This window comes from Athene noctua, chromosome Z (genome assembly GCF_965140245.1).
Source record: "Athene noctua chromosome Z, bAthNoc1.hap1.1, whole genome shotgun sequence".
In the NCBI taxonomy this organism is placed as follows: Eukaryota; Metazoa; Chordata; class Aves; order Strigiformes; family Strigidae; genus Athene; species Athene noctua.
In genome coordinates this window covers 77,214,246-77,241,550 of record NC_134077.1, presented here as the reverse complement: position 1 = coordinate 77,241,550, position 27,305 = coordinate 77,214,246, and the positions used below count along the sequence as shown (strand labels likewise).

General features: G+C 39.7%; 1 protein-coding gene across 2 annotated transcripts in view; it reads right to left on the bottom strand.

The window, feature by feature from the left end:
- Positions 1 to 23,437: 23,437 nt before the first annotated feature.
- LINGO2 (leucine rich repeat and Ig domain containing 2) overlaps positions 23,438 to 27,305 on the bottom strand; it is a 542,951-nt gene continuing 539,083 nt past the window's right edge. For both annotated transcript variants that reach the window (XM_074932702.1, XM_074932703.1), the window contains one exon: positions 23,438 to 25,865. In XM_074932702.1, the coding sequence (XP_074788803.1) occupies positions 24,009 to 25,829 (1,821 nt within the window). In that variant the 5' untranslated portion in view covers positions 25,830 to 25,865 and the 3' untranslated portion in view covers positions 23,438 to 24,008. The remainder of the gene's footprint in view (positions 25,866 to 27,305) is intronic.

Genomic DNA, 27,305 nt, shown 5'->3' with positions numbered 1-27,305 from the left:
AATGTTTAGGAGTGCTTCTGATTAAATATTGAGAGCTTTTTCTTTTTTGCGTGGTCTCTCCCATCTGTGCTTACCTTAAACATAGTGGAATGTCAAAGCTATCTCATATCCTGATGAATTTTGAGATTTCATGTAAAAAGATGATGTTTGCTTCCAACTCTGCAGGAAGCATACTTTTCCCCAAAATGTGTGGAAAAAACACATTTTAGATTTTTTAGGTTTTTGTTCATCAAATTCTTATGCTTCATCTGGGGGCTTCCAGTCTAGCAACCTGCTCCTTTTTTGCATGAAAACTTTCCATCAAATTTCTCCTAAGAATATTTTGTAAAATTCTGTTTTCATATTCTGCTTGTCTTTTAGTGTGATTTTTGAGAACCAACACTCAGATCTGTTTCTTCAAGGGTCACTTTGTTGTTATCTGATATATGTTGCAGGTGGAAAGGTGTTCAGGGAGATTTTAAAAATAAACTTTTTCAAATATTAATTTGAAATAATTGCTTCTACTCCTCCTCATATATATTCTGTGTTATTCTGAACTACTGGATTATACAGTAAAAAGTTCTAACCTGGCTGAAATGGGCACCCTCAAATTTTGATTCCTGGTAGTCTTGGACATGGTGTGGTTCCATGGGCAGACCTGTCAAGCCTGCAGAGAAGGGCTGGTGCCGGTGCTCCTCCAGGACTGAGCTGCCTCCGATCCTTGGAAAGGCGGGGCTAGGGACTCTGTGGTCTGAGTTAGACCCATTTCTGGACTCAGTTCTCTCTTTGGGTTTAGAATTCATTCCTATGTGTGAGAACGTGGAATGACAAAGCTCTGATAAAGACCATTACATGGCAGGCAACGAACCACTGCTGCATCTGATTCTGCCCAACTGGTTGTTAGGTGCTTGTGTTGATTCCTCTAAGAGCCCAGAAGTTTGGAGGTGCTAAGTACACAGATCTGGGACAGGCTGTAACTATGTAGGAGGATACACTTAACAGATAAATTAGACAGAAAATCTGAAGCACTGATTACATCTTCTTTTTCTAGCTGATGCCATTATTCCCATCTCTAAGAAAAATCACTTTTGCTGAATTGCTGCCAATTACAGTTAACCACCAGTTAATATTTTAATCACTGCAACACTATTCATTCTACCCAGAGCATCTCACTCAACATTTGCTCAGACTATTATGATGTTTTAGCACCCAGCAGACACTTTTAATTTATGGAAAGCTTTTCTCTGCCCTCAACCCAATTGCAATTTTTCTTTCATCTTATCTGTGGTAGTTATTATAATGCATTTTGCATTGAAAGTTTTATTTTTTTGAGTGTGTTTTTTTTCTTGATTCAACTGAACACACAATCACGCTATCATTTATAAGTATCTTGAATGAAAACTTCACCGAACTGCAGTGCAGCAACTATGCAAATAAGTGGACTGAACAATTTTAGCATTACAAAATTAGCATATTGTATTTAAGAATGAACAAAAAGTTATAATGGATTTTAAATATTTATGATAAGTTATCACAGAAAATCATCACAGCACCAATTTTATGTGTTATTTCCTCTGCTAATTTTCTCTTGGCTTACAGTGGTCTGGGTCTGGACCTCATGGAGTAAATTGTGCTTATTTCTTTACTGAAATTCCATTTTTGACACATTTTGTTAGGCTGCATTTGGGTTTAAATTGTCATTCCACATTTTTTTGTACTCTGGATCTGTATAGAGAAGTCTCTGCCCAGATGCTCTATTAAGTCCCCTCTCTGAGCAAGCTTGTTTTAGCATGCCCCCTGACTCTCTCAGGCCTCCTCTCTGTTACACTGGGAGAAGACCCAGCAAGCAAATGTTACTTGCAACCACACCAAGGCCTTCACTTGCTGCTTAAAGAAGTCATGTCTGAGGTTTTAAAAAAATATTAATTTGCACTGATTAGCCCTCAAAGTCTGGCTCTTGGATCTGGACCTCTGAATGCTACTCAAACAGCTGCTTAGCTGCATGAGAAGCATAAATTCAGCATGCCCCTGAAATGCATTTTCAGGTCACCTCATACTGGAGGTCACCATGTGCTCCTTGCCTGCCACTCCTGTCACTGATGATGAGAAAATGCAGATGAGATCAGTTGTTGTGAGGCATGGTAGTGATGTGGGCTAGACAGGTGAACACAGTCTGCCCCATTCAGGCTGAATGCAACTGATGTGTACCCTGATCAATTTATATGTTTATTACTAGCTAAAGGAGAATAATAGTGTCACTGTGCATACACTGCATATTTCTGGATAATTTTGAATTGTCTGTTTTAAATGAAAGGGTCAGAGGGAAAATCAGTGCTAGGACTTACATCAAAGCTAGGTGTCTTCCAGATTTTGCCACATGTAAGCAAGTTTAGATTATTTCTTCCAGAGAGAAGCAGCTATGAGTTCTTCTTGACCCACACTTAGTAATCTTTTCTCCATCTCAGCAGAAGCCCATAAGAGTTCTTGGGAGTGTTTTCCCCTGAAGTCTTGGTCTGACTATTCTGTCCTGCCGCAACTGAGTTTTCTGTTTTCCTCTGAGCTCCATAAATACCTAAACAGACCGTGACATCAGAGCTCACTTGGAAAGCCATGGTTTTTAGTTAAACTCAAAAAGCCTCCTTAGGTTGCAATACAGAAAGCAACAGGCTGGGACTCAGGAGCCTAACTTGATGGGACCATGGAGACCTGTCTGTATGCCTTGTGCTTCTGTTATGCAGTAGAGAACACAATACTTGCCATGGTAAGTATAGTGGCTTGGCCCCAGCTGAAACCATAGTAAACTTCAAACAAGACTTTGTGTCAGGCCTGTCTTAGGCAAATTTCTGGAAAACATTTGGTGATAAACACTGCCCTTCTCTTCCTCTTTGGCTTTTGCTTTGGATATTTCAACCTCTTGGCTCATTTCTAGTCAATCAACTGATTTTATAGTTTTTAGTTCAGGCTAATATTTATGAACAACCCTGCTCATTTCTTCTTTAGAAGCCAGATAATTTAATTTTGAACAGCAGTCAAGTGAGAGCTCAGCTTGAATCCTTAGGGAGGATGGTGTTGTGGAACCTCAGGAGATAAATGATCGTAGAACAAGCCATTGAATTATACAGAGATTGGGAAGGTTGTTCCCAATGTACTTCCCCACCTCTGTGTATTCTGATAATCATGGAAGTAACTGATGACAAAGTTCTGCACTGAGCACTGGTCTAACAGATCCATACCTCTGTTATAACCAGTTTATTTGTTACACGCCTGTGGTCTGAACAGTAATGGAGTCTGACAACATGTTATAAAACAAAGCTTTAATGAGGCAGTAGGAAAGATGAGCAATAATGCACCCATATGATGACTCACCCAATCACTGAGAGCAAAGAGAAGATCACAAATGATGCCATGGCTCCAGTAGACTGCCAGGGACACTTAGTGTCTGTGTCATCTGGAAGCAGCAGCCAATTGCACAAACACCTTTTGAATGCAGGTAAAAGTTGTGTCACTCCTTGGCTCCACTGACGGTAGTGTGATTTGAGGGAAGTGTACCTTACATGGAAGGTAGGCAGCATCCTACCTACATTGCCAATGTTGGTCATGGGGCAGGGTGTCAACATCTGATAATTTTAAGAGAGAATCTTCAGGATGGGATCTTAAAGAATTAACATTTTCATTTTATTTTTATCTCTATTGTGCTTAAAAATTGCATATTTTAACATTTCAGAGAAATGCAAGGCTGTATTTAGTTCTCTTTCATGATGGTGTGATTCACTTGGGAGTGGGGCAGAAGCATAGTTTACACAGAAGTCCACAGAGCTGGACTTTGGTCCCGGCAGATAGATTTCTGTTTGAAATTACTTTCTATTTGTTGAGTAAAAAGGAAATTCTCCTATCACTTCCTGTGAGCTTAACATGAGCTACTTAACTAAGAATGTCTTTTTTCTTTATATTCCTCGAAAATGTAATAAAAAGAGACATAAGGTATCATCAAATTGCTGTAGAGTAATAAGTACTATACACCCTTTATTAAAACAAGGAAAATATCTTGGTAATGTTCAAATGTTTTTCTGCATATATATGCTAACTGAACTTTTGTCTATATACTTAGCAGCCCGGGCTTGCAGATGTGGCAATACAGCTAAAGTTTCAGTTACAAGTGTAACCTCTTTTAACATTACCCATGATGATCTTAGACAAAAAAAAAATCTTTCATCTTCATTATTCATCTCAGCCATAAGGGATTATCTTTTCTTCTATTTTTTTTGTTTTTTAAACTTAATTAAGCTTTATTAAATGTGGTTTGGCCATATTTGAGCTATGGAAGTAGGAAAAAAAATACACTTTCCCTACATGTCACATTTTAAAATGTTAACCTTGTGTAGTTGATAAGTGACAGATACTAGAAATTTGGCTTGTGGGAAAGTAAACTAGGGTTGAAGTTTAAGAAAAATGATATAATCTTCCAGAGAGTTAGGGCATCCGGAATGCAAGTAATCATACATGCACTCTAGAATGTGGGGTTTTTTCAGTAGAAAAGTTGTTGGGCATACTGCAAAACATAATTCTGGCTGTTCTACAGCAGCTTTGGACCATGAAATAACTGCTGTGGCTTACACATTAAGATTGATCGTTTCTTAGCTACTAAATTTAGGTAGGATTAATAAAAATCCCAATACTTTTACTCCATATAAATAATCTTTTTTTCTCAGATTCCCCCATCTCATTATTAGGTATAGCCTTCAGCATATTACTAAAGGCTGTGTTTACAAAATCTCTGTTTTATTTTCTACCTCCACTGGTGCTGATGAAAGAATTGAATGCTGAGTGAAAGGGGAAAATCAGTTGATCATCTGGTGAAAACCTCACCCACAAAATATCCACAGCAAGTTGGAAAAACCAAATCTTATTCTTTGGAAAGGACATCATGTGAAAAGTATTTATGTGATTGTGCATTAGGAAATGCTGTGACAGTGACTTGGACCTTATTTGGAAGAGTAACAAGCCTGACAATACTAACAAAAAGATGGAGTGAGTTCATTTGCTCAGACAAGACTAGAAAATAGGATTCAGAAATATGGAGCACAGGGTTATTTAGTTCTGATTTATGCCACTATAACTTAAAAAATGTTGACTAGAAATGAGAGGGAATCTCTGGATTGTCTCACTTGTACAGATCTACAGTTCTTTCTAACTTGTTCTCCAATATATAGGCTACATATTAATGTAAAGCCAAGTAGAAAAAACAGCATGCATGCATGTATTAAATGCTGTACTCATTCATATGAGAAGGCAGCAACAAGAGTGAGCAGCAAAATATTTTTTAACAGAAGGTATGCTGTTTTTCAGCCTGATCAGTCAGACAGGACTTCAATTTCCTACTGCTGCTCGTTCAAAGTGGAAATGGCCATAGAAACTACAACAAATGGAAAGTGCTCCTTGTGGTTTACACTCTGTGTAAAATCTGTTTTGACAATCCTAATCCCATCCTGTAGCCTGAGTTTGTTGTTAGCAAACTATGGGCATCAGAGAGACTGTAGAGATAGATAGGAGATGGTATGTCACGACATGTTAGAACAGCACGCTGTGGACAGAGGCATCCTACCACTCTTCACTTCCCCCCCATCATTGCCCTGCATTCCAATATCTAGCATCTTCAGACAATGACCTACGGTAGCAATAACTCACTTCAGTGAGGTTTCTACAGCAAATCCCTGTGTTTCTTGTCTCTTTGGGCCTAGGCAGCTATGATAAAATAGAAGAACAACACATAGCAAGGAGAGGACTTTGAGAAACTTGCTATAATTCCTCAGTATTAGCTCAGCACCCTGGTATCTTACTACACACTAGCGGGCCTTCAACATCACCAATAATCACGGCAGTTGCCTCCACCTCTTCTGGGTGCAGCTTTTTACCTGCCATGGAGCTCACCTCTCCTGTCCCCTGATGAGTGCTGATGGGTGTGTGGGAAACTGCAGTGTCATAGTTTACAGGTTCAGAATATCATGTGTCAGGTAGATGGGCAGATATCTTTAGATCACATCTAACATAGGATGGATTAAGGTAAAAACAAAAATACAAGCATTGATTCATGACATCCAAATCAGATTACCCAGTTATAGATATTTATAAAATTTACAGATTAAGAAATGAAGATCATTGAATCTATTTACACTAAAGTTACACCATAGTAGCATTCCTTCAGCCCATAGGAGTGCACTTTCTTATGAGAGTACTTTGCCTTTTAGCAAGAGCCCTATGAGGGCTCACATGTGGTCTAGACCTTTACCACTTGTTTGGGAGGGACTCAACACTGGCCTTGAGACTTCAGGCTTGCAGTAACCGGGCATGGGCAGCTGGGTGCCAGGGAGCTGCAGGTCCATGGCTCACGTTTGCACTTGTCACCTAACATAGGTCAAATCTGGGAATGAAGGGGATGGTTGCCCTGTCAGAGGCTAAATTGGTGCTTCCAGTGTTAATACCAACACATTTTGATAATGAGATGAGTCACCTTAGGTGAGAAAGGACAGAGTAAATTGCCAGATAGTCATAATAATGTAGCTATTGTGGAAATAAAACCACCTATGGTGGAAGAAATTGCTTGGATACATGTTTAGACTTTTGGGACTCTTTCCTATGGGCATTGCAATTAAAAACCTGCCTGAGCAGCTGAATTCTTGTTACGCATTATACAGCTAAAGAGAGATAGATGGTTAGATTTAAGCCTTTGAGATAATCTCAAGAGTTTTCTCAAGTCCTTTTTGCTTTATTGTAGCTAACACACTTGCTCTGCTAATTTGGGTGCTGTAATAAACAGGTAACATGCTGCCCTACATTGTGATCTGCTAGGGGTGTGGTAGTGAGGGAGAGGGTTTTGTTGCTTTTATTTCCCTTCTGAAACTCATTTTATTTCTTAGGCTGCTCTGGCAGAATCTATATATCATAATTTACCATGCTCATGCAGGATCTATCTCCGATATTTTCTGCCTCTGTCTTCTGTTTTCTTGTATACAGGAAAATAGAGGGCACAAAGAAAAAAAAAAAAAAAACAAACAAAAAAACCCCAGCAGAAGTTCTCAAAGTCCTTTCACAGAGAAGATAGAAACAACAGCTCAGTTAGTTACTTCCATACCCAAAAGCTTTTGAAAGACAGCATGATGTAGCCTCTCAAATGCATGTTAATAGAGCCCCACACTCACTAGATATGACACTGAAAGAAAGACAGAATGACAGTCAAGCTGACATTTTCATATTTTCAGTGGTATGGCTTGACATGTAAACTCCCTGGCAAGCTACATTGCCTCACCCTCCCCTAACCTCCTCTACAAATTTATTCTGAAGGAGATGTGTCAAAAGCAATATCTTCTTAATTTCTTTTCCCATCAGAGCAACCTTCAGTAGTCAAACCAACTAAACAAAAAACCACCCCAAAATCAGAGGTATGATTGTTTTTAAGTCTGATCCGTTCGCCAGTTAGATATGGTTATAGTCTTAAGGCCCACAAGGCCATGACAGACTTCTGGCAAAGCAGTGATGCCATGAAGTGTTTGGAAAAATGTTGTGCCTTACATATTCACAAGAGCAGAGCTGGGGGCTGGTGGATGGCACAGATGTGCGGATTCATGAAGACCTGCTGTCCTTGAGGCCTGTGACATTACTTTGGAGATGCTGGTTATTTCACAGTCCGGGGAAACTAAAAGTGCCCTGAAATTTCCTTTTAAGAAGCCAGACACATTAGAGAAGCAAATGGATGTGCCAAGCTGCCTGCAGTGCAGTGACCATCTTGTCATTGTTTTCAGGGGAAACAAACAGCAATAGATATTTCATTAGCTGAAGCAGATCACATAGTTTCTATTTGCTTGCTTAAAACTACCCTAATTTAAAAGCAGGTTAAACAACACATATTCAACCAGTTAATGCTGGTTTTATGCATGAGAAAAAGGTAACTGTTTGGTGATGAAAGCTGAGAAAGTGGTGTGCTTTTCCACCACAAAACTATAAGCACTGAACTTTAAAGCATGCACATACACATTAACGACCAAGTTACTATCCTAAACTGGTAAAGACATAATGTGCCACTTGTGGTTATAGTTCAGTGTACTGGAATAGGATAGTGATGGTCAATGAAAGGAGAAACCAGTAATGATTGAATCTCATAAGGGCTGTTAAGAAAACAAAGATGATCTTATACTATTCAATCATAACACTGTGAAAAATAACCTTTCTTTGACTTTTTTTTTTTTTTTTTCTTTTATTGTTGCTATCTGGCTCAAGCATGGAAAAATGACAAGATGATTTGAGGGTTTTTCTCTCTACATCCAATATCTAAATTCTACTTGGAATTTATTCCAAATGACTACAGTGTACAGGAACCTAATCGTTCTGGTACTAAGAATGGGATCAAGACATCTGGAGTGAGTGCTACACACAATCAAAGCTATAGCAAGATTTTGAGTTTAAATTTCTGTGCAGCCCTTTTTATGAGTGAGACTTATATAATATATGCAAATGTGGTTTCCAGATTCAATTTATAACATTCATGGTTTTCGTAAGTAGTTGCAATTAATTTCAAAATTTGGTATTGTCTGTTAACATTTAAATTGCTGTGTACAAACATTAGTTCTAGGCAGCAGCTAAATCTCACAATTATACAAGGCTTGTATGCTGTATGTACTTATATTTGACATTCATTCGATTGAATTTCTTGCTGACTGGAGATGAGTGAACTTTTTCTTATAGTCAATGGTGTCATAAAGTCCCAAAGAGAGGCTTGTGGAGTTCTGATCTGTGTTCCCTATGCTGATTATGCATTCATGGCACAACCTGTACAAGCTTCAAAGGCATGTGTGGTGAATATGTAATAAAAATTTATTAAATTTACTAATGCTTGCCACAACCAGCTCTTACTAATGCAAGAGAGCAAGTGGGAGTTCTGTGTGCTATGTGCTCATTATTTAATAAGCAGGTTGTACAATACATAGACTCTGAATATTAATGTATTTCTAAATATAGAAATCACATTCTTTTGAAATACAATATACAGACACAATAATGCCAAGGGTAAAACTGTAAAAAGTTGCAGAAAGGGATCAGCATGACAAGAAGTGAGACTGGTGATTTGCACTCAGTGATGGGAGTGTACGAGGAAACAGAAATCAAGGGTTTGGTTTGAACAAATGCGTACTATAGGAAGGAGTGTTTGGGATGGAGGAAGGATAGTGGTGGGACCCATGGCAGTGACATAGATTAACCCTGCAGATGAAACTCACAAAATTCTGAGGAGTGGTGCATTGCTGTTTCTCTCCTAAATCATACAGAGAGGGTGAGTTCTGTACAGTCATTGTTAATTTCCTTGTCACATGTTACAGCATCCTGAGAAGGGCTAGAATATTTTTTTGAGTACACACCACCTAAGATGGTGCATTCAGGGTGTAATGCTCTTCTCATCAAAAGTGAGCACGTTTCTATAAAAAAAAAAAAAAACAACAAAAAACAAACACCACAACAAAACAAGAAAAAGACTAGTGATCTTTCAAAAGGGAGGCTGATTTATTTATTCTGAGCTGGTGAAATTACGAGAATTTACCCTGAAGCAAAAAAGAAGTGTAAAAACCAAATTAAGGCAAGTTAGTTTTGTATAAAAGCAATATGTATGGGCTTCAGTTGTTTCAGAAGGCTCTTTCTAGAAGAGGAGTTTCATATGGCCTGTCATGAGAAAAGCCAGACACACATCTAAGAGAGAAGACAATTCTGCTAGGAGCCCAAAGGGAGTATAAAGACTGTCAGTGCCTTCATTTGATGTAGAGTATGTTTATGCTTAAAAATGTACAAACAAGAGGAATATCGCCTCATAATTTTCCTGTCAAGTTCATTCGGGGAGGACACAGCAACAATGAAACCTACCAAACACAGGAAAAGACATGAATTAAGAACAAAGTACCAACAAAGAAGAATCTTCTGTGTAACTGTGTTTCATTTCTGGATAGGAAAGGCCTGACTGAATTTTGAGATGTCCCCACAAGGATGCAAGCTGTCACTAGGAAATCCATTATACTGCTTCCTTAACATGGATTTAAGTTGTAACAGAAAACTGTTGAAATATCGCAGTAGCACACAGTACAATTTCTGGTATTAAAAATGTATCCATAAGCCTTTGATCTTTTAAACAAGACATTTTCTTTTCTGGAAGAAACATGTGCATAATCTCAAGCAGAGGAAGCAGGGTGAATATTTGCAGGCGATAATGACTTTAATTGTGTTATCTGTGTGCTGGATGCAGGGGCTGTGATGTCTCTTTTGTTTCTGTTGTTTCTAACTGAGAAGTCAAATAATTCCTTCCATTTATCTGGCATAAACCCCCCCACCATCTTCGAAGAGATTTGTGATGCACATAGACCAAAGATGGATGCAGTTACTTGGCAACCTTCAGCATACTCATAACAGCAATAGAATGTATGTTTTACAGTTCCCGAAAAGACAGGCCCTTCTTGTTCTGGGGCACTTTGCTTTGGTTGTTCTCACTCCAGCTGGCCTTTGTGTTCCATCTTGCTCTGGGCCTTTGTGCTGTAATTTTTTTCTTTCACAGGCCTGTGTGGTATATTTTTGAGAACAACGTCTTTGTCCTTTACCTTCATGGAAATGCAGAACCACAACTCATTCTTTTGTCCCAGAGGTATCACTTCTCAGAAGTCCATCCTTACAGGGATCATTGAGACAGTAATTCTCTCTTCAGTGTATGCAGAAATTTTATATGAGCTTTTTAAAGAGGGTTAGTCTTAACTGGCTAGCATAAGAAACACACAGATCCCAGATATAAAAGTGAACTTTTATTTGGCTTCATAGACCTCCTGGAGCTCCCATTGCATCACCAGCTTGAGGATATCAAGGTGGCCCTGGAAAAGGGCTGCCCAGATGATCCATTGGAGGTCACCCACTGGAGCCCTGGGAGCTGTTCCCGCAGTCCTCTGCTCAGCTGGGAATAGTGTGCACTGTGGAGAGGATGACAGGGATACCATGGGTTGATGAGGGCTGCGGGCATCTGCATGTCTGGGAGCTCTTCCTGACTGGCTGCCAGCAGCTGAGGGCTCTGTGGCAGGCATTTTGTTGTACTCTAAAGTCATCTTCCACTTGCACTGAGAACTTGATGGGCTAGACAGGGTCCCCATGGAGGGGACAGTCTAGTTTCCTACTGGCTCACCATATCATGCTGCTGCAAACATGTCAAGTGGTGCCTGGCTGCCTGAAGCAGGCAGGGCTGGGAAAACACAGGTGGTAACTTTGGGGACGGGCACCAAGAGCTGCTACCAGCAGCCCCCAAAACACCACACAGCACCATCCAAAGCCTCATTTAACTCACCAGGTTTTATACACATGCTCAGCAGGAGTCCAGAAATGAACCAGGCCGAGGCAGGTTCTGCTGGTTCCTAGGGATGAGTATTGAGTGTGGCGCGATCATAGTTCATTGCTTGGGTCTGTTGCAGTGGACCATGACAACAGTGCTCACTCTGGCAAGACTATGGTCAAAACAGCACTTGTGCCTCTGCACACTCCTCTGGGGCATCCCACAATGCCCCTTTCCACTCTCTCCCCTAATTTTTTGTCTTCTCATTATTGGTGTTTTACACTAGTCATCAATGACTTGGCCGTGTTGTCCCAGAGCACCATTATGTCACTCGGGCACCTTCTTCCTCTTTGTAAGGGATTTTGCTAGAAATCACTAGGGAGCTGCCAAATAAATTTGTCCCAAGGCTTGTCTCTGCTTTGGGTGCTCCTTCCTGTTTCCTGTGCCCCACTAGCAGCCCTCCCCATAGATTGTTTGGCATGGCTGAAGCCAGACATTGGAGAGATACCAGAGCAGAACAGAGGTGACAGTACCTGGACAGAAAGCAACTGGCTAATGGCTGAGGGCATGTCAATCTCCAAAGCAGAGAAAAGTTGTTTCCCTCTGTGGGGCAGATGTGTCTCCTCTTTGGCAATGGTGGACAGTGAAGAAAGGGCTGGAAGTGTGGCAGGGACCAGTTAAAGGCCCCTGGATTGCAGCCCCTGAGCACCCAGATCCCATCTTCCCATGCTTGCCCACAGAAAAGGCACCAGGACAAATCCTTACACCTGCTGGTCCTGGGATTGAATGGGGACACCACATGCTGAACTTACCAGTCAAACACTGGTTGGAAAGTGTGAGGAAAGGGTATGATGGGAAATTACATTGACATGGCAAGTGCTATCCTAGTTGGCGGACACTAGATTTGTAAGTGCAGGAAATGCAATCTCATTGGAATATTAAACCCTCCTTTTTTTCTTTATAATCAATATGTTCACTGGAATGCTATGCATATTTCCAAAACTATAGCAGAGGACTGGAATGACAACTTCAAACTTTTGTCTTAAAAACCACAAGTGAAACAGTAATGGATTTTTACTTTTTTTTTTTTTTTTTAATTTTTTTTTTTAAAGGGAAGTGTTATATCTTTGTGCCCTAACAGATTAAATTAATAACCTTGTTTCTGATAAGACAATTGAAACATAGAAAGCAATTACAACAATGTGCTTTTGAGCTTTTATTTCTTCATTTAAGTAAGTGACAATTCAGAAGGACACGGACAACAGGGCTGTAGCAGAGGAGTGTTACAATTAAAATCGATTTATATGAAAAAAACCTACAATAGCTGTTGAAAATCCAGGAAGGGTTGATCTTTTGATCAGAACAGACTGCATCTTAAGAAAGCATTTGTAATTAAATGAGGTGGTTTGTAGCTTTCCTTTTTGAATAAGGAGAGAGGAGAATCCTTGTGTTAAGACAGGATCCAGAGGGAGCATTTTATCACACTGAGAAAATAGTTTTCCCATCAACAAGTACATCTCGTATCTATCTTTCTGACTTTTAATTCTTACACCATAATGCCCACCAGAGCAAAATGCTTGTTTTTTTAAATGCATACCCTCCTCCTGTTTGCAGTGGTTTGGGTTTCTGCTTCAGTATGTTAAGCCTTGAAGGATAAATTGATCTCTCATGTGTCTATTTGCGTGCAGTTCTCTAAGACGACATGCACATCCAGCAAGTGCTCCTTTCAATGCCCATTGACTTGAACACACACCTTCCAGTGTCTTGAGTTGATGATGGTCTTGAATGGCAAAATGTGTGTATGCTGGTTAATCTCATTGCCCAGGACCAGTTGTTATTTTTAATCATGCCAGATAGGCCTGTACCTCAGAAATAGTTCCCAGTGACTTCTGGATGCGAAGCAGTAATTGGCCATTAACTATCAGATGTGCTTCACTGACATTCACAGCAATTCTTCTGGCTTCAGTGCTAAAGCAGAAGCTGGGAATGGGGAAGTTCCAAGTGTCTGGCTCATGTATAAGCAAAACAATTTTGATTCAAAGATGAAGATGAGCTTGGCCATAGTTCAGCACTGTGGCAAATAGAGTAAACAGTGTCAGGACAAATGTCCTGTGATAAACATTAGCAGCAGAAATTTGAAAAGTGGATATATGTTACTTTAGCTATTAAAGAGTTGGAGAACCTGTGGGAATGCTAGCTGTCTTTCAGTAAACTGATTAGAGAGTAGAGAAACTGTGTGACCTATTTTTGGTAGTCTCATAGAAGGACCAATGTTTCTGTAGTAGTAGTAGTGGTAGCAGTCTGAGTGCTTGGCATGACACTTGACAACATGACAGTTGATGTGTGGTTTGCATTCATTTTGGCATCTCTCATCTATAATCAAAGGCAAAGAGATAAATCTTCATAGATTCTTTAGGAGATGAGTCACATTTTTCAAGCATTGCAAAACCACTAATTAGGCATTAAGCAGTTCTTTCATGCAATATACCACTGAACTGCAAAAAAAGAGTCTTGGTGTGTATCTTTCACGACAATTTTCTTTCATATGATGCTGCTGCTCTGCAAGAGCTTCTATTCTATAGCTTTTGGAAATGCTGGCTACAGGGCAGACCACTGCCATCATCACATTGTCATCATCTTCTGGAACACTTTGGGCAGCAGGGGTTGCATTTCTTAATAAAAGGTTTTCTTTGTCTGATAACAATGCCTATTACCATTTACCAACCTACATACAAAATTATTCCTCACACAGGAATGGCTGAACCATAACTGCCTTGCTTTATAATCTTTAGGGAAATGCCAGAATCTTCCTTTTGAAAGGTAAATATTGTTGTCGTATTTTCTAGAGAGTTCGTGGCCCAGGGGTTTTGATTATAGCTCAGAAATTCTGAGTTCCAGTCTTCTGCTTGTTTTACTAGATGACAGCTATGCCTTCCCCAAGTCAGGCAATGCTGATCTGGTGTCCTTTGGCAAAATGTGACAGCCTGCCAAACTCATGAAAGCCAACACAAGATTCCGTAAGGCCCATTAAAATGCAAGCTTTTGTATGTCAGAAGGCTGTTTTGTTTCTAACCCCCTTGCATGGCATGCCTTTTCTATGCAAAAGCAAAGTATTATCTGCAGTGTACTAGAAGTGATGCACTGCACAGATGCACCAAAGGTTGGTAGCTTTTTAAGACAAGATGTTGTTTGGTTTCAGCGATAGTAATACTTTACATAATGGATGTAATCTATTAGTCTTTGTACATACAGCAAAGAGCTCTCATAGCAAAAGTAATAGATTAAAATTATTATCATTGTAGCTTCCTATAATAAAATAAGTGTGCTCTCCATCACTTGTGCTTTTGAGTTATATAAATAGCAAAGTTATTGGAAAATAGCTCAGAAAAATATAACTTCCACTTAGGGACTGATGAGGTAAATAAGATCTTCCAGCTGGTGATTACAGCTTTAACTATCTCAATGTATCCCCTAGCTATTAATTAAAAAAAACAGCTCCTGCAAACCCAAATAATCTCAGTTATTTAGACAAGGTGTTAAGTACCAGTGTCATATAATTTTTTACGCAAGTTTTAATTTCTTTTCTTCTCTACTATCTTATCCTGTATTTTACTAACTTCTTATGGTATTACATTTCACCTCAGTTATTAAGGTTGAAATTTACCCTTCCAAGAACAGATGCAAAATAAGGCTTTCCATGGGGATTTTCCTATATCTAGGAAAGAAGGAATTTAGACAAAATCTCCTAGCCTGCTGTTGAATTTGTAGACGGCAAGGTTAGGTCCTTTGCAATAACTCAGTGTTTCTTAAGCCAGTAGTTTCAGATGTATTCGTGATTTCCAGGCATGAATTACCAGCCTCTCCCCCAGTATGGATAGTACAGGAGACAAATAAAGCCCTTTTAATAGCGTGTCATCTACAGCTGTGTGTGGGTAGATTTTATGATGCAGAAAATTCACTCTGAGCATTCTCCCATGTAAGAATAACTCAGTCTCTGTGAATTGAGTTTATTAATTGGTAAATAGTGTGATTTCCCATTTCCCACTACCTTTTTCAAATACAAAAATATTAAACCCAGGCATTTCTTAAAATAAACTTTGGATGCCAGGATTTATTTATTCAAAGGTTACCGTGGTATCCAACATAGGGCTACTACCTGCACAACAAATCTACAGTCGATCTGTAAAAGTATAAATATTCTCAAAAATTTATGAAAGTGACTGTGCTGTATAAAATTTCAGATGTTTTTTAAAAGCTGAAGTGATGTTTGTTTGTTAAGAGTTATGTATAGGTACTGCAGTTTTTTAATGAAAAGAGTAGCTCTGGAGAGAACAATTTTTTTCTGTTTAGACCCTGGCTTTAATGTGGATCATTTTAATGAACTTGTCAGTGATTGTCTGATGTGATGCTGTTTTTCTCTACCTGACTATCATGGAGAAAACTATTAGTTTCTTCTACTGTAAGAACTGAAAATTACATATTAGATCTTGTGATATAGGAACAGGTTCCACCTCTTGAGATAGCGTCAGGGAGTCCAAAAAAGGAACTTGAATTGCATAAAAGAAATCTAAGGCTTAGGCTAGAGGAACCTTTAAAGGAAACAATGTTCTTTGCAAATTCAGTATTCTCAATGCAGTGTTAGGAGCAGTGGCTCTTTTTATGTCATACTGAAGGCAGTACCGCAGTACACTGCAGATTGTCAATCAGATTACCAAATTAAAGGAAAACAAAGCATGAAAATAAAGCACATTCTTAACATGATCTATAGTTAAGTTTAGCCCACAGATTCACTGCATTTGACATTCTGCTGCAGAGGAGGGTACAGTGGTGCAAGTCAGCCAAACCCTTTTGGAAGTGTCAAATGCAAATGCAGAAGGATAAGACAGATTTCAGGAGTCACAGGAGAGCTCAGATTCAGCCCCTGTCTGTCTGCTCCTAACAAACCAGCAGGATTTCAACTTGCTGCTTCCTTTCCTGAGGTAGCAATAACAACTTTGTTTTCCTCTCCTAGCAAACAGGACCCTGGTTTAGATGATGGGTTTATGGCTGATAAATCTTGTTTCAGATGATCCCAGAAAGCATAAGCAAATTTTCTGTGGTGAAAGAGAACTAGCCATGGACTAGCTCTGGGAAACGGGAGTTGCAATATCTTAGGTTACGGCCTGTGTCCTTCTTCAAAGGATGGCTGATCTTTGCCATAGATTTGGTGGCTTGTGATAAGCCTCAGGGGTTTGGAATAGCTTTCAAGCTCAACAGAATCTACTTTCCACCACTTAATTTTTCCGGTGCAGTTACAGTGGAATTTGAATACCGGTGATTTCCTTAGAAACCATGTTTCAGATGAAGATTGTCAGTACTGGTTGCCTTCCAAGTGACATACAGCTGGTGAAATCTATCTTTCTGCTGTGCTCTCCATGGTACAGGTAAGTGGCAAGCTTTTTTCTTCCTGCATTAGCCTGATTGGTATTCCCATCAATTACCTGTACACAGTGTGCAAATGAAAGTGAGGGAACAGGCTGACTGATACCTTGCATGGAGAATAAATCCGAAATCATATCTGAATGTGACCTAGGTTTTGCTCTGTGTCTGAGGGCTCTATGCACGGAAGGAGGAGTGAAAGTGAGAAAAATACCTGCTGGAGTCTTCTTTTTCTGAATGTAATTATTTATATTCTCAGTTCAAGAGTGGTGAGTCTGAGAAGATTACCTGTCATGAAGACTTGGCACTAAGGACCTCAGGTGTGATGCTGCGAAAACCATATTTTTCTCATCTTAGTTTCCTTCCCTACCCATTGAAAAAAAGTGATCAGCTACAATAGGGGAAGCAGCGTAAATTTTCTTCACTTTTCCCAGTAAATTTTGCCACTCCATGGAATTATTTATTTGGGTTTCATTTTGAATAAGTGTGATACACATCATGATATAAACCCTAAAGTAACTTTTAAAATGACATTCAGGACAACTGTCTTGACAAACAAAGCTTTTTTTTTTTTTTCTTTTTTTTTTTTTCATTATATTAGCATATTTTGCTCAAACATGAAGCGAAGTTATGGACAAACCCGACTTGTCATGTGCTTCATGGATTATAACAGCAAGGCTGTTTAATTTCCCATCCATACTCATGATCATATATATCAAAATAAATTACAACACATTTTTTCTGGTTAACCTTGTCACCTTTTAAAAACAATATACATTTAATACTTGAAGTAAGAAAAGAACAAAACAAATATAACTCTTTTTCTGCACACACAAACATATACATATGAACTACATGTGCTTGCAATTAGATTTCAGTAAGTGTGATGGTATTTTAATATATATGCACTATGGCATTCCCTCCCCAAACAATGAGAGACTTGCTGTCATTTGTACTTGCCCAGAAGCCAACTTCCTACTATATGGCTGTAAGCTCACTAAGATCAGGGTTGTCATTTACTTCCTACTTATACAGTGCCCAGTTTAATTAAGCCAAAGTGTCATTTGCATTTAGATATCAAAATGGCATAAATTAATTCATCAAGAAGCAATAATATTTTGTTTTCTGAAAGATCAAAATTATTAACTTGTGTACAAGTTGACAACCATATTCACAGCTGCCTTAAAATTATGTGTCAAGAGCCAATGTTGTTGACTTGCAAATACCACACATAGAAATAGGCAGACTTCTTTCAGGTTACAGATTTTTTTTTTTTCCTTTTTTTCTTTTCTTCCCAGAATCTACATTTTCATATTCTCCAGCTCAGTTAGCAGTGGTAAATATTAAAGCAACCCAGAAGAGAAGGTATGCCACAAGGTGAGAAATAATTAAAACATAAGTTCTGCTTATTTTCCACTATAGCCCAGTTAGTAGAAAGCAAAAAAACCTAGATTCCTTTATCAAATTTGTTGTGTACCAAGGACTAACAGAATGGTGTCAAGAGGAATTCTCCTGATTTACATTGCCTGACTAGAGTAGAAAATCTGTTTTCAGTCTCTTGCTTCAACACTTCTGCTTCATGACAATTTTGTTACCAGTTTGAATAAATACAAATAATCAAATTATGAGGTGAAAGTCTGCTCTTTTGTACTCTTGTATGAGCTATTTGAATATGAAAGATAAAGTATCCTTAAATTTAAGTTGAAATAACATTGAATATTTTCTTGACTGTGCCAGCTCTTTCCTTATTCTGCTGAGGCTATAAATACAGATTTTTATTTCCAGCTGGCCTTATATCCAACCATCTGCTTCTAGCGAAAAAAAAAAAAAAAAGACTCATCCAACCTGCAGATTGCTTTTGGCATGGAGCTATCTCAGTAGCAAGAACCTCGCAGAAGTCGGTTTATTTCATTTGCAGGAGGAGGTTTACCCAAGCTTCTTCCTTTTTTATTTTTATTTTTGGCTTGAAGAGGGTTTAAGATCCTGCTTTGAGATCTAGATTCCAAAGACTATGTGAACATGCAGTGAAACTAAACCAAATCCAGAGATCTTCATTTGGCATCACAGTCATCTGAAAATGAGAAGGGAAGAGGGCAGACCTAGGAGACAGGCAAAGGGAACGTGTATCACTGGACCAAATGGCTATGTTTCTTCTAAGCTGCCAAGGGAAATTGAGTTTGTAATTCTTATTATAGGTGATAGGAACAGGGCATCCAAACTGCTTAGCTAACCTAAAAATTGTTTCATTGATTCTCCAGCAATCAGGCCCTTTGCCTTTTCCAAAGATGTTCCTTTAACTCCTCCAGGCACAATTAACTTTTAAATTACTGAATGAAATTTTTTTTAGTTCTTCTTTCGTAGTTTTATTTAGCACAAAGAACAATCACCTGGGATACTGAAATGAGGTCAGAAAGCATGTATCCAGTGTTTTCCCACATGGCAAAACTACAGATCAGCTGCAGCAGACTGTGATTTCTAAAATACTGTTGCTGCCCTGGTTCTTTTATTTTGGAAGACCAGAGTTACAGTTCAGGGAGGAGGGACAGCTTGACCATGTGCTCCTTTCCCTGCTACTCCATATCAAGCCACCTTGTGAGCTGAAAGGATGGGAACAGACAAGAGCATCATGCTAGTCCCAGGTAGACTAGTATCAATCAGAGGAAAAAAATCAGCAAACTGGCCAGAATAGTCTTCCCCTTTCTCACTTCTTGCTGATTTTTCACTGCTGGGGATAGAGGTGAAACAGACTGTAGCTTATTTACACAAATGTTGCCCTCCTTGAAGAAAAATGAGTAAGGATTGTCATTTTATTACTGGCTAATGGATCCTTTTTTCAGAGGATGCAATAGCAGATGAGGCAGAATAACTATATGACTGCAGTTTCTTGGTTGTCTTTGCTAGAAGCTGCTGTTCTCAGGCAGCCAGAAGCTGCTTGCTCTACTGGATTTTCAGCCAATGCTTTGTCTTTTCACGGGTTAAATGTGGGTTTCTGGCATTCACACATCCTTAAAGTTTTTCGGGAGAAGTCCAATACCTAACACAGATATCTAGGCCTGGTGTAGAAAAGTCTATTTCTACATATCTTTGATGTGATTCAGTCACAACGTGGTCTACATTCCAAAGTTCCTCCGCACCAGCTTTTTATTCTATCACAAGGTTTAGATAAGACTCTCCATTAAATATTAAAGCTGACTTCTTACTGTGTTTTATATGCCTCAACTAAAATTTTTAGTGTTGACGGTGCAATTTTGCTGGCTTTCTTAATTTTATTTACAGTGGTATAATTGTTGCTATTCATATAAATAAACTAAACCTTGAATGGCAGTGTGACGTCAACTTAATTAAAAAAAAAAAAAAGTGTAGTTAAAAAAATACCTAGTGACATCAGCTTGCATCAACAGTTCTCTAGGGACTCAAGAGTCTCCTGGCTGATTTCAGTTTTATCTGGAGCTGTTGACCCTGTTGGCACTTGGAGCATGTGTGAATGGTGAAGGAGGGGCAAACAGAGAGTAAAAGCAGTCTTCCAGTCTGAATCAGCTGAGGTGGATGAAGCCTTTCTGAAAAGAATGCTGCTAAGTTAATAAGAAAGGAAGAAGGGGAAAAAAAGAGAACCAGCTCAAAACCTAAAAATAAGTCTGAGGTAGGGCACTGCTTAGTCTTAATCTGTCCTTATATCACTGCAAATTCTTTTCTTAATACATTGCTGCAGTGTCCTCTTTAGCTTACTGATGGGAAGCCTGAGCACTTGTACATTCATCCAGTATGAAAGAGGAGTACTGGTCTGTGGGCATGGACTTTAAAATGTATTTGTGGGAGGCTCAGCACTGCTCTTAAATGAATTACTGACAAGGATACTCCGGTACCTGCTTTCTCTAATCGCTCTGCTGGTTTTGACATTTTCAGTTTTCTCCTTTCCTTCAGAACTATTGCTGCTCCTCAGTCTTGTCGCACTGACCACCAGCTAAGTTCAGGCTTGGGGGACAGGCAGTATACAAGTCAGAGGTAGGGGAAAAAACTTCATTCCCTCTTTTAATGGCAGGTAGGCACTGTCCATCTGTTTTTGAATGTATGATAGGGGAGCCATGTGGGTCAGATGTCTCCTCACAGCCCAGTTGTTTTTCTCCCCTGCAGTAAGATAAACTGTGCTGTACTTTGTCTGTAGCAGAGAAGGAAAAGTGATTCCTTCCAGAGGCAAGGTAGGCATTCCACCACTCTGTTCTTAAAAGAATTGCCAAATAGGTGCTTATCTAGGTCTGACCCTGATACTGTATTCCTTATTCACCCAAACCAGCCACAGTGAGTGTGTGTCCCACGAATACATGTAAAGAAGACTATCTGGAGCAAGATAAAACCTTGTCTCTGAGTCTTGCTGTCTTTCTGTTAAGAGATGCCATATGCCTTGCCAAGTTCGCAATGAAATAAGAAGGCTGCAAAAAGTAGAACATCGCTAGAGGCAGGGAGAAAACACTGATTCTTAAAAACTGAATACTGGCTGAACTCAAGGCGATACACACAACGCTGACAGCTCTGCAAGGTGGTGCTCAGCAAGGGCAAGCAGTGATTTTCATCACCAGCACACATTTCACATAGGTAACTAAGCACATTACTGCTCAGAAATCCTTGCAGTGCACTAACAATGCAATCACTTTTTAGAGTCATTCGAAGGGAACAGGGGAATTCAGCAATTCATAATTAATCCTAAAAGCACATTTTTTCTAGGTTTTTTTTTTTATTATTTTTGTTTTTATTGTGTCATTTAATATGAAGCAATCAGCTGCAACTGTGTAGAATTTAGGAGAATTTTTGCTTCTAACATTGATTTCAACATTTAACATGAAATGACTGCAGGGGCAATAGATTACTAGTTGAAAAAATGACAATTACAAGGGAAAGGCACATGCAAATGTCTTCAGTGGGCAGTTCAGAAACACTTTGTTTTATCCCCATTTGTTTCTTTAGCTGCCCACATTAAGGTACAGTAGAGTTTTGGACTTCAGTGCGGTGGTTATTATATCAGCAAAAGTAATTTCCCTGGTGTTAGAATTTAGTCAGGGGTTGTTCCATTTTATTAATGTTCTACAAACTGTCATAGAACAAAGAGGATTAGTCTCAAGCATCTCCATAAATCTCCATCTAGTTCAGAGCATAAAAAAAAAGGAAGCAAGAAAACCCAACTCTAAACTTAAAACCAATTAAAGCGAAGAAAATTCTAACAACCCTTGCATCCTCCTCAGTTTGGTGACCTAAAATGGAGCAATGATGCAATCAAAGATCAACTACTAAGAGAAGAGATTCTCAAAAGTGCCTAGCCTCGGGCCCTACAGATATGTTAGGGGTAAACCTGGGGAGCGCAGCTGGATTTTACAACTTTTGGCACATTTCCTTTGATAGGAGTGGGAGATTTTTATCCTGCTTAGAAAATCTCTGCCAAAGAATGTGGATACTAATTTTAAAAGCACCTGCATCCCATTATAGGTCAGCCTGACTTTGGTTTCAAAGTGCTGAAATCTAATTTTAAGACTGGACACAGGCTCTTAAATCACTTTAATCTGAATGTTCTGTCTTATAATATTTTCATACTCATTTTGTAAAATGTAAAAAATTCATGTATTTTTTATACATAGTCATTATTATCCTTACTCCAGGTTATGCCAATTATTTTTGTTTTCAACCACTAAGCAACAAACCTATGGCTCATAACTGCTGAAAAATTGAGAGGTTGCTGAACAACTCTGATCTTCCCATTGCTGAGAATTTCAAACCAAGAACAGTGGTATGAACAATAAAGAATAAAGAATAAAGTTTCAGTTCTGAGCCTTTTGAGGATTTGTTTAGAGGCATAAAACCAAAAAAAGGTTACTCATACTGAACTAACGTTCCACTTCTGTCTTCTCTCCCTTAAAAAAAATCTTCCTAAAACCTGGAAAAACTTGCCCCTCTTGCTCTAAGATACTGCCCCTGAAAGAAACATAACCACATAGTTATTAAAATGGCATCAAGAATAGCTAAGTAATCTGTAATTGGAAATTAGCTTTGTGTTTATGTGTTATCTACAAATATACAAGATGAGAATGACAGTGGCTAGAGGTTCATTATATCTGGCAGTATGTTAGCCTTTTTGAGGCTATCATGTTTTAAACATTATTTTAGTATTATAATCCCCATATTATGCATGGACAACCGTAGTTTACTTGGCACTGGAGAAGAGTTCATTCCTTGTATCAGAGCATTTGTATGATTTAATTCACTTGTATAAATAGTAAGATGACTGTATTTCCCAAGGAGTATGCAGAACGTATTAAGTTCTTTCTTTTTGTCCAGTATGCATTAACATTTTAACAGTAGCTTTGAAATTAAAATCAGGACTAACAAAAAGACCTCTCTCTCTTCAAGGCAGAACTCAACTCTTCTATGCCAGCAATGTCTAGTGGGTTGCCTTCCCTGGGTGAGATCCAGGGCTATGTTACAGTAAACTGGTCCAGTGTGATATCACAGATATAAAAAATATTCCATTCTGTATCAAAACTAGGCACATGCCTTCTATTTATATGAAGAGAAGATCAACAGAGCTGAGCATTTTTGCTCTCAACTATTTATCTCTGGCCTTCTATCATACATGAGGAGAAAAATATCTTATGTTATTTCTAATTGGTAACTACAAGAGTCTAATTTGGGTTAGATGGTAGTTAAAAGGAGGGTGACATCACACTTGGGTCAGTATTGGTGGATATCTAAAAAGCACAACCTCTCATTTGTATTGCTTCAAAATGTACACAGTATAGATGTAGATTAAAAAAAAATACCAATTTTTTGTGGTGTTGAACCAGCTAGAAGGGATGATGCAAAGTTTTACCAAATGAGATCTATAGATACAAATTTCACTGTAAAGTATGTTTTAAACAAATGTGTCTTTTTCTTTAAGTATGTAAATCCTACACTGTAGGCTTTTTTTCTCTTTTTCTTTTTATAGTGGTAGAAAATGTTGAACAATTGTCCATGAACATGAGCCAGCGATTCATTGCTGATATCCCCAGAATGCCAATATTTGCAATGCAAACAGTTAGTACAATTTACCAGTTCTATGAAAGGCCCTGACATATCTGCCTCAAGGTCTGGAGGCTCTGCTGTATAACCACAAATAGTCTTTCCATTTTCATGTAACTTTTTGATACAGTGACAGCTGCATTAAGCTGCTTCTGCCTAGCAATTCCACATGCCAGGCTGGTTTAATTGGTTTTAATGCCACAGAAAAAGCACTGCTAGCAGAATACCATCAAATCATTTTCATATTGAACCTTCGTGGTCCAGCAACCTCCCCTTCAACCACAGCACCATTGTTTTTGCGAGGGACATATTCAAGGTCAATGCTGGTTTTGTGTTTGCCTTTCCCTCGGCTCCACACAAAAAGAAGGAGGAAACAAAATAAAACCACTCCAAGGAATGTGAAACAGCCCATAGCTGTGGACACCAATATTGTCTTAAGGTCCAGAGAGAAGGTGTTCGCATTAGTTCCATTGGAACTTGTGTCGTTGGAGTCTGTCATATACATAGGGGTCCTGTTGGCGTAAAGGAAACGGTCTGAAGTAAACCCCTTTACCGTAAGGGAGGCCGAATAGGTGTCATTCCCAGCTGCATTACTTGCAATACAAACATAGATCCCAGTGTCCTGGTCTTGAGCAAATCGAATCTCCAGGGTGCCATCTCCCAGCACAGTGGCTCTTCCATTTGATTTAGTCGTGATCAGTCTCCTGCGTGGGGTAACCCAGGATATGGTAGGCTGCGGATCCCCGTCAGCATTGCACATCAGCTGCACTGTCTGCCCTTCCTCCACTATCAGGTATTGCAACTTCTTGTCTTGTATCTTGGGCTTCTTGCAGGTAAAGTAAAAGGAAAGAGCTGTGCTGTGAAAGTCTTTGAATGACCTCTCTTTGACACTGTCTGGGCCAGCACACATCGGTGGTTGGCCTCCAAACTGCAAAGTGGGTTGCCTCTGTAAAATCCAAAGAAGACGGCAGTCACAGGCCAGAGGATTGTTGTTAATGCAGAGAACCTCAAGGCTTTTGGATGAATGGAATACATTCTCTTCTAGGGTTTCTAGCAGATTTTGGGACACATTAAGCACACGTAAGAATCGAAGCCCTTGGAAAGCATGTGATTCAATGGTACGTAGCTGGGCCCCCACCATGTGGAGCTCCTGCAGGCGCACTAAATCTGAAAGCATGCCTGCTTCAATGGTGCTTATAGGGTTGTAAGAGAGGTTTAGATGTGTCAGGTAAACCAGATGTTTAAAAGCAGAGTAAGGTACTGCAGACAGGTTGGTGTTGGTGATGGAGAGAGAAGTAAGGTTGAGACCATAGAGACTGTTGGCAGGTAGCATGTCCAAGAGAGGCCAGGCCTCTATCTCTAGGTCTTTCAGGCGAAACAGTCTTTTAAAGGCATACGCAGGCAATGCGTTAATGTTGAGCTGTTTCAGATGCAGACTGATGAGGTTGTGGAGGTGAGAAAGAGCTTCTGTTGGTACAGCTGTGAGGTTGCATCTCTCCAGGGTGAGCTGCTCCAGGCTGAGCAGTCCACTAAAGGCCCTGTGTGATATATAAACCAAATCATTGTCCCCAACCTCCAGGGATTTTAGGTTATGCAGATCTTGAAACATGTAGTCCAGCAAAATGACAATCTTGTTTTCACTTATATCGAGCTTTGTTAAGTTTGACAACCCAGTGAACACCCCAAGGGGGACCAGTTTCAGACGGTTTCCTTTCAGCCTCAGGGAGCGCAAGTTGAAGAGATTATTAAAGGCTCCAGGCTCCACATTGGCAACTATATTGTCACTGAGGTCAATCTCCTCCAGCAAAGGGTATGATGTGAATTCCTCGGGGTTGACAGTCTTCAGTCGGTTCTTGCTGAGGTCCAAGATTTTGGTCTCAATGGGAATACCCTCTGGGATGGACATCAGACGCCTTCGGTGACAGCTGACGGATTTGTTCTGTGCTGAGCATTCACAACGGGCCGGGCAGCCTATGGTTGGGCCCATGAAGACTAGCAGCACAGCCAGACCCAGGAACGGCTGCCAGCATGATACAGCTGTGTGATGCATGACTCCACTGATCCGGTCTAACCGTCCGTCACGGGCCTGTGGGGATGAGGATGGGAAAGGGAAGAAGTTAAGTCTGCAGCAAAAGTAGATCTCTGCCAATTTTACAGTACCATTTCAAAGCAGGCACATGTGTTTTCAATTGAAACAAAACAATCAAGAGCAGTGTTTCCCTCAGGTTGAGGGAGGTGATTCACACCCTCTACTCCACTCTCAAGAGACCCCACCTGCAGTGCTGTGTTCAGCTGTGGGGCCCCCAACATAAGAAGGACATGGACCTGTTGGAGTGATTCCAGAGGAGGTCACAAAGATGATCAGGAGCTGGAGCACCTTCCCTGTGAGGACAGGCTGAGAGAGTTGGGGTTTTTCAGCCTGGAGAAGAGAAGGCTCCTGGGAGACCTTTGAGTGGCCTTCCAGTGCTTAAAGGGGGCTACAGGAAAGGTGGGGAGGGACTCTGCATCAGGGAGTGTAGTTACAGGAGGAGGGGTAATGGTTTTAAACTGAAAGAGGTTAGATTCAGATTAGATATATGGGAGAAGTTCTTTACTGTGAAAGTAGTGCAACCCAGAGAAGCTGTGGCTGCCCCCTCCCTGGCAGTGTTCAAGGCCAGGTTGGACGGGGCTTTGAGCAACCTGGTCTAGAGGAAGGTGTCCCTCCCTATGGCAGGGGGATTGGAACTAGATGATCTTTAAGGTCTCTTCCATCACATACCACTCCATGATTCTATGATTGTGAATGGCAAGAACAACAAAAAAGCAGATTTTCCTTCACTATCATTGGGCTTTTCAAGGGATCTCTTTATCCAACTTTTCCCCTCTAGATGTCAGAGCAGACAAAAGAGCTTTTCCTACTGCAAACCGTAAAGGAGGTTAGGTTTTATTCTTTTTTTACTCTTAGCACGTCTCCTCAAGACAGTGCTATAATTAATGCAGAGATAAACACCATACACTCTGCAAATAGAGGTAATCATGTTTTGCATCATTGGGCCTCTGTGAGGTGATGTGAAACTAGGCTTTTGCCTTTCCTATTCACATCAGTGTTTTAAGGCAAACCTTGATCATGTATTATCTTCAAGAAAAGGAGCTCCTTGATAATGAAAAGATTTCTTTTAACCTTTACTGCATACATTACAGCTATAAATAGATGGAGCTTGTTCGCACATACACAATAGCTCAGATGAGGAAGGAAGAAGTGGTGCATCTCTGATTAGAATTTGTATTAAGGACAAATTGATTCTTTGCTTTTACTGCACAGAGATTTTTTATGTGATTTTTAGAAAGACCGGAGAAAGTTTACAGAATACAGCTTTGTACTTCCAAGACATGTAAACTAGCTCTGAGGGAGAGAAAAACAAGATAAGATGACCTGGTTGTGTTAGAGCATCACAATGTCCAAAGAAGCACAACAGTTAGTAAGAGATTTATTCATTCCTGTCTTCAGGATAAAACTGGGGGTGGTAGAAGGCAAGATATCCTCTAT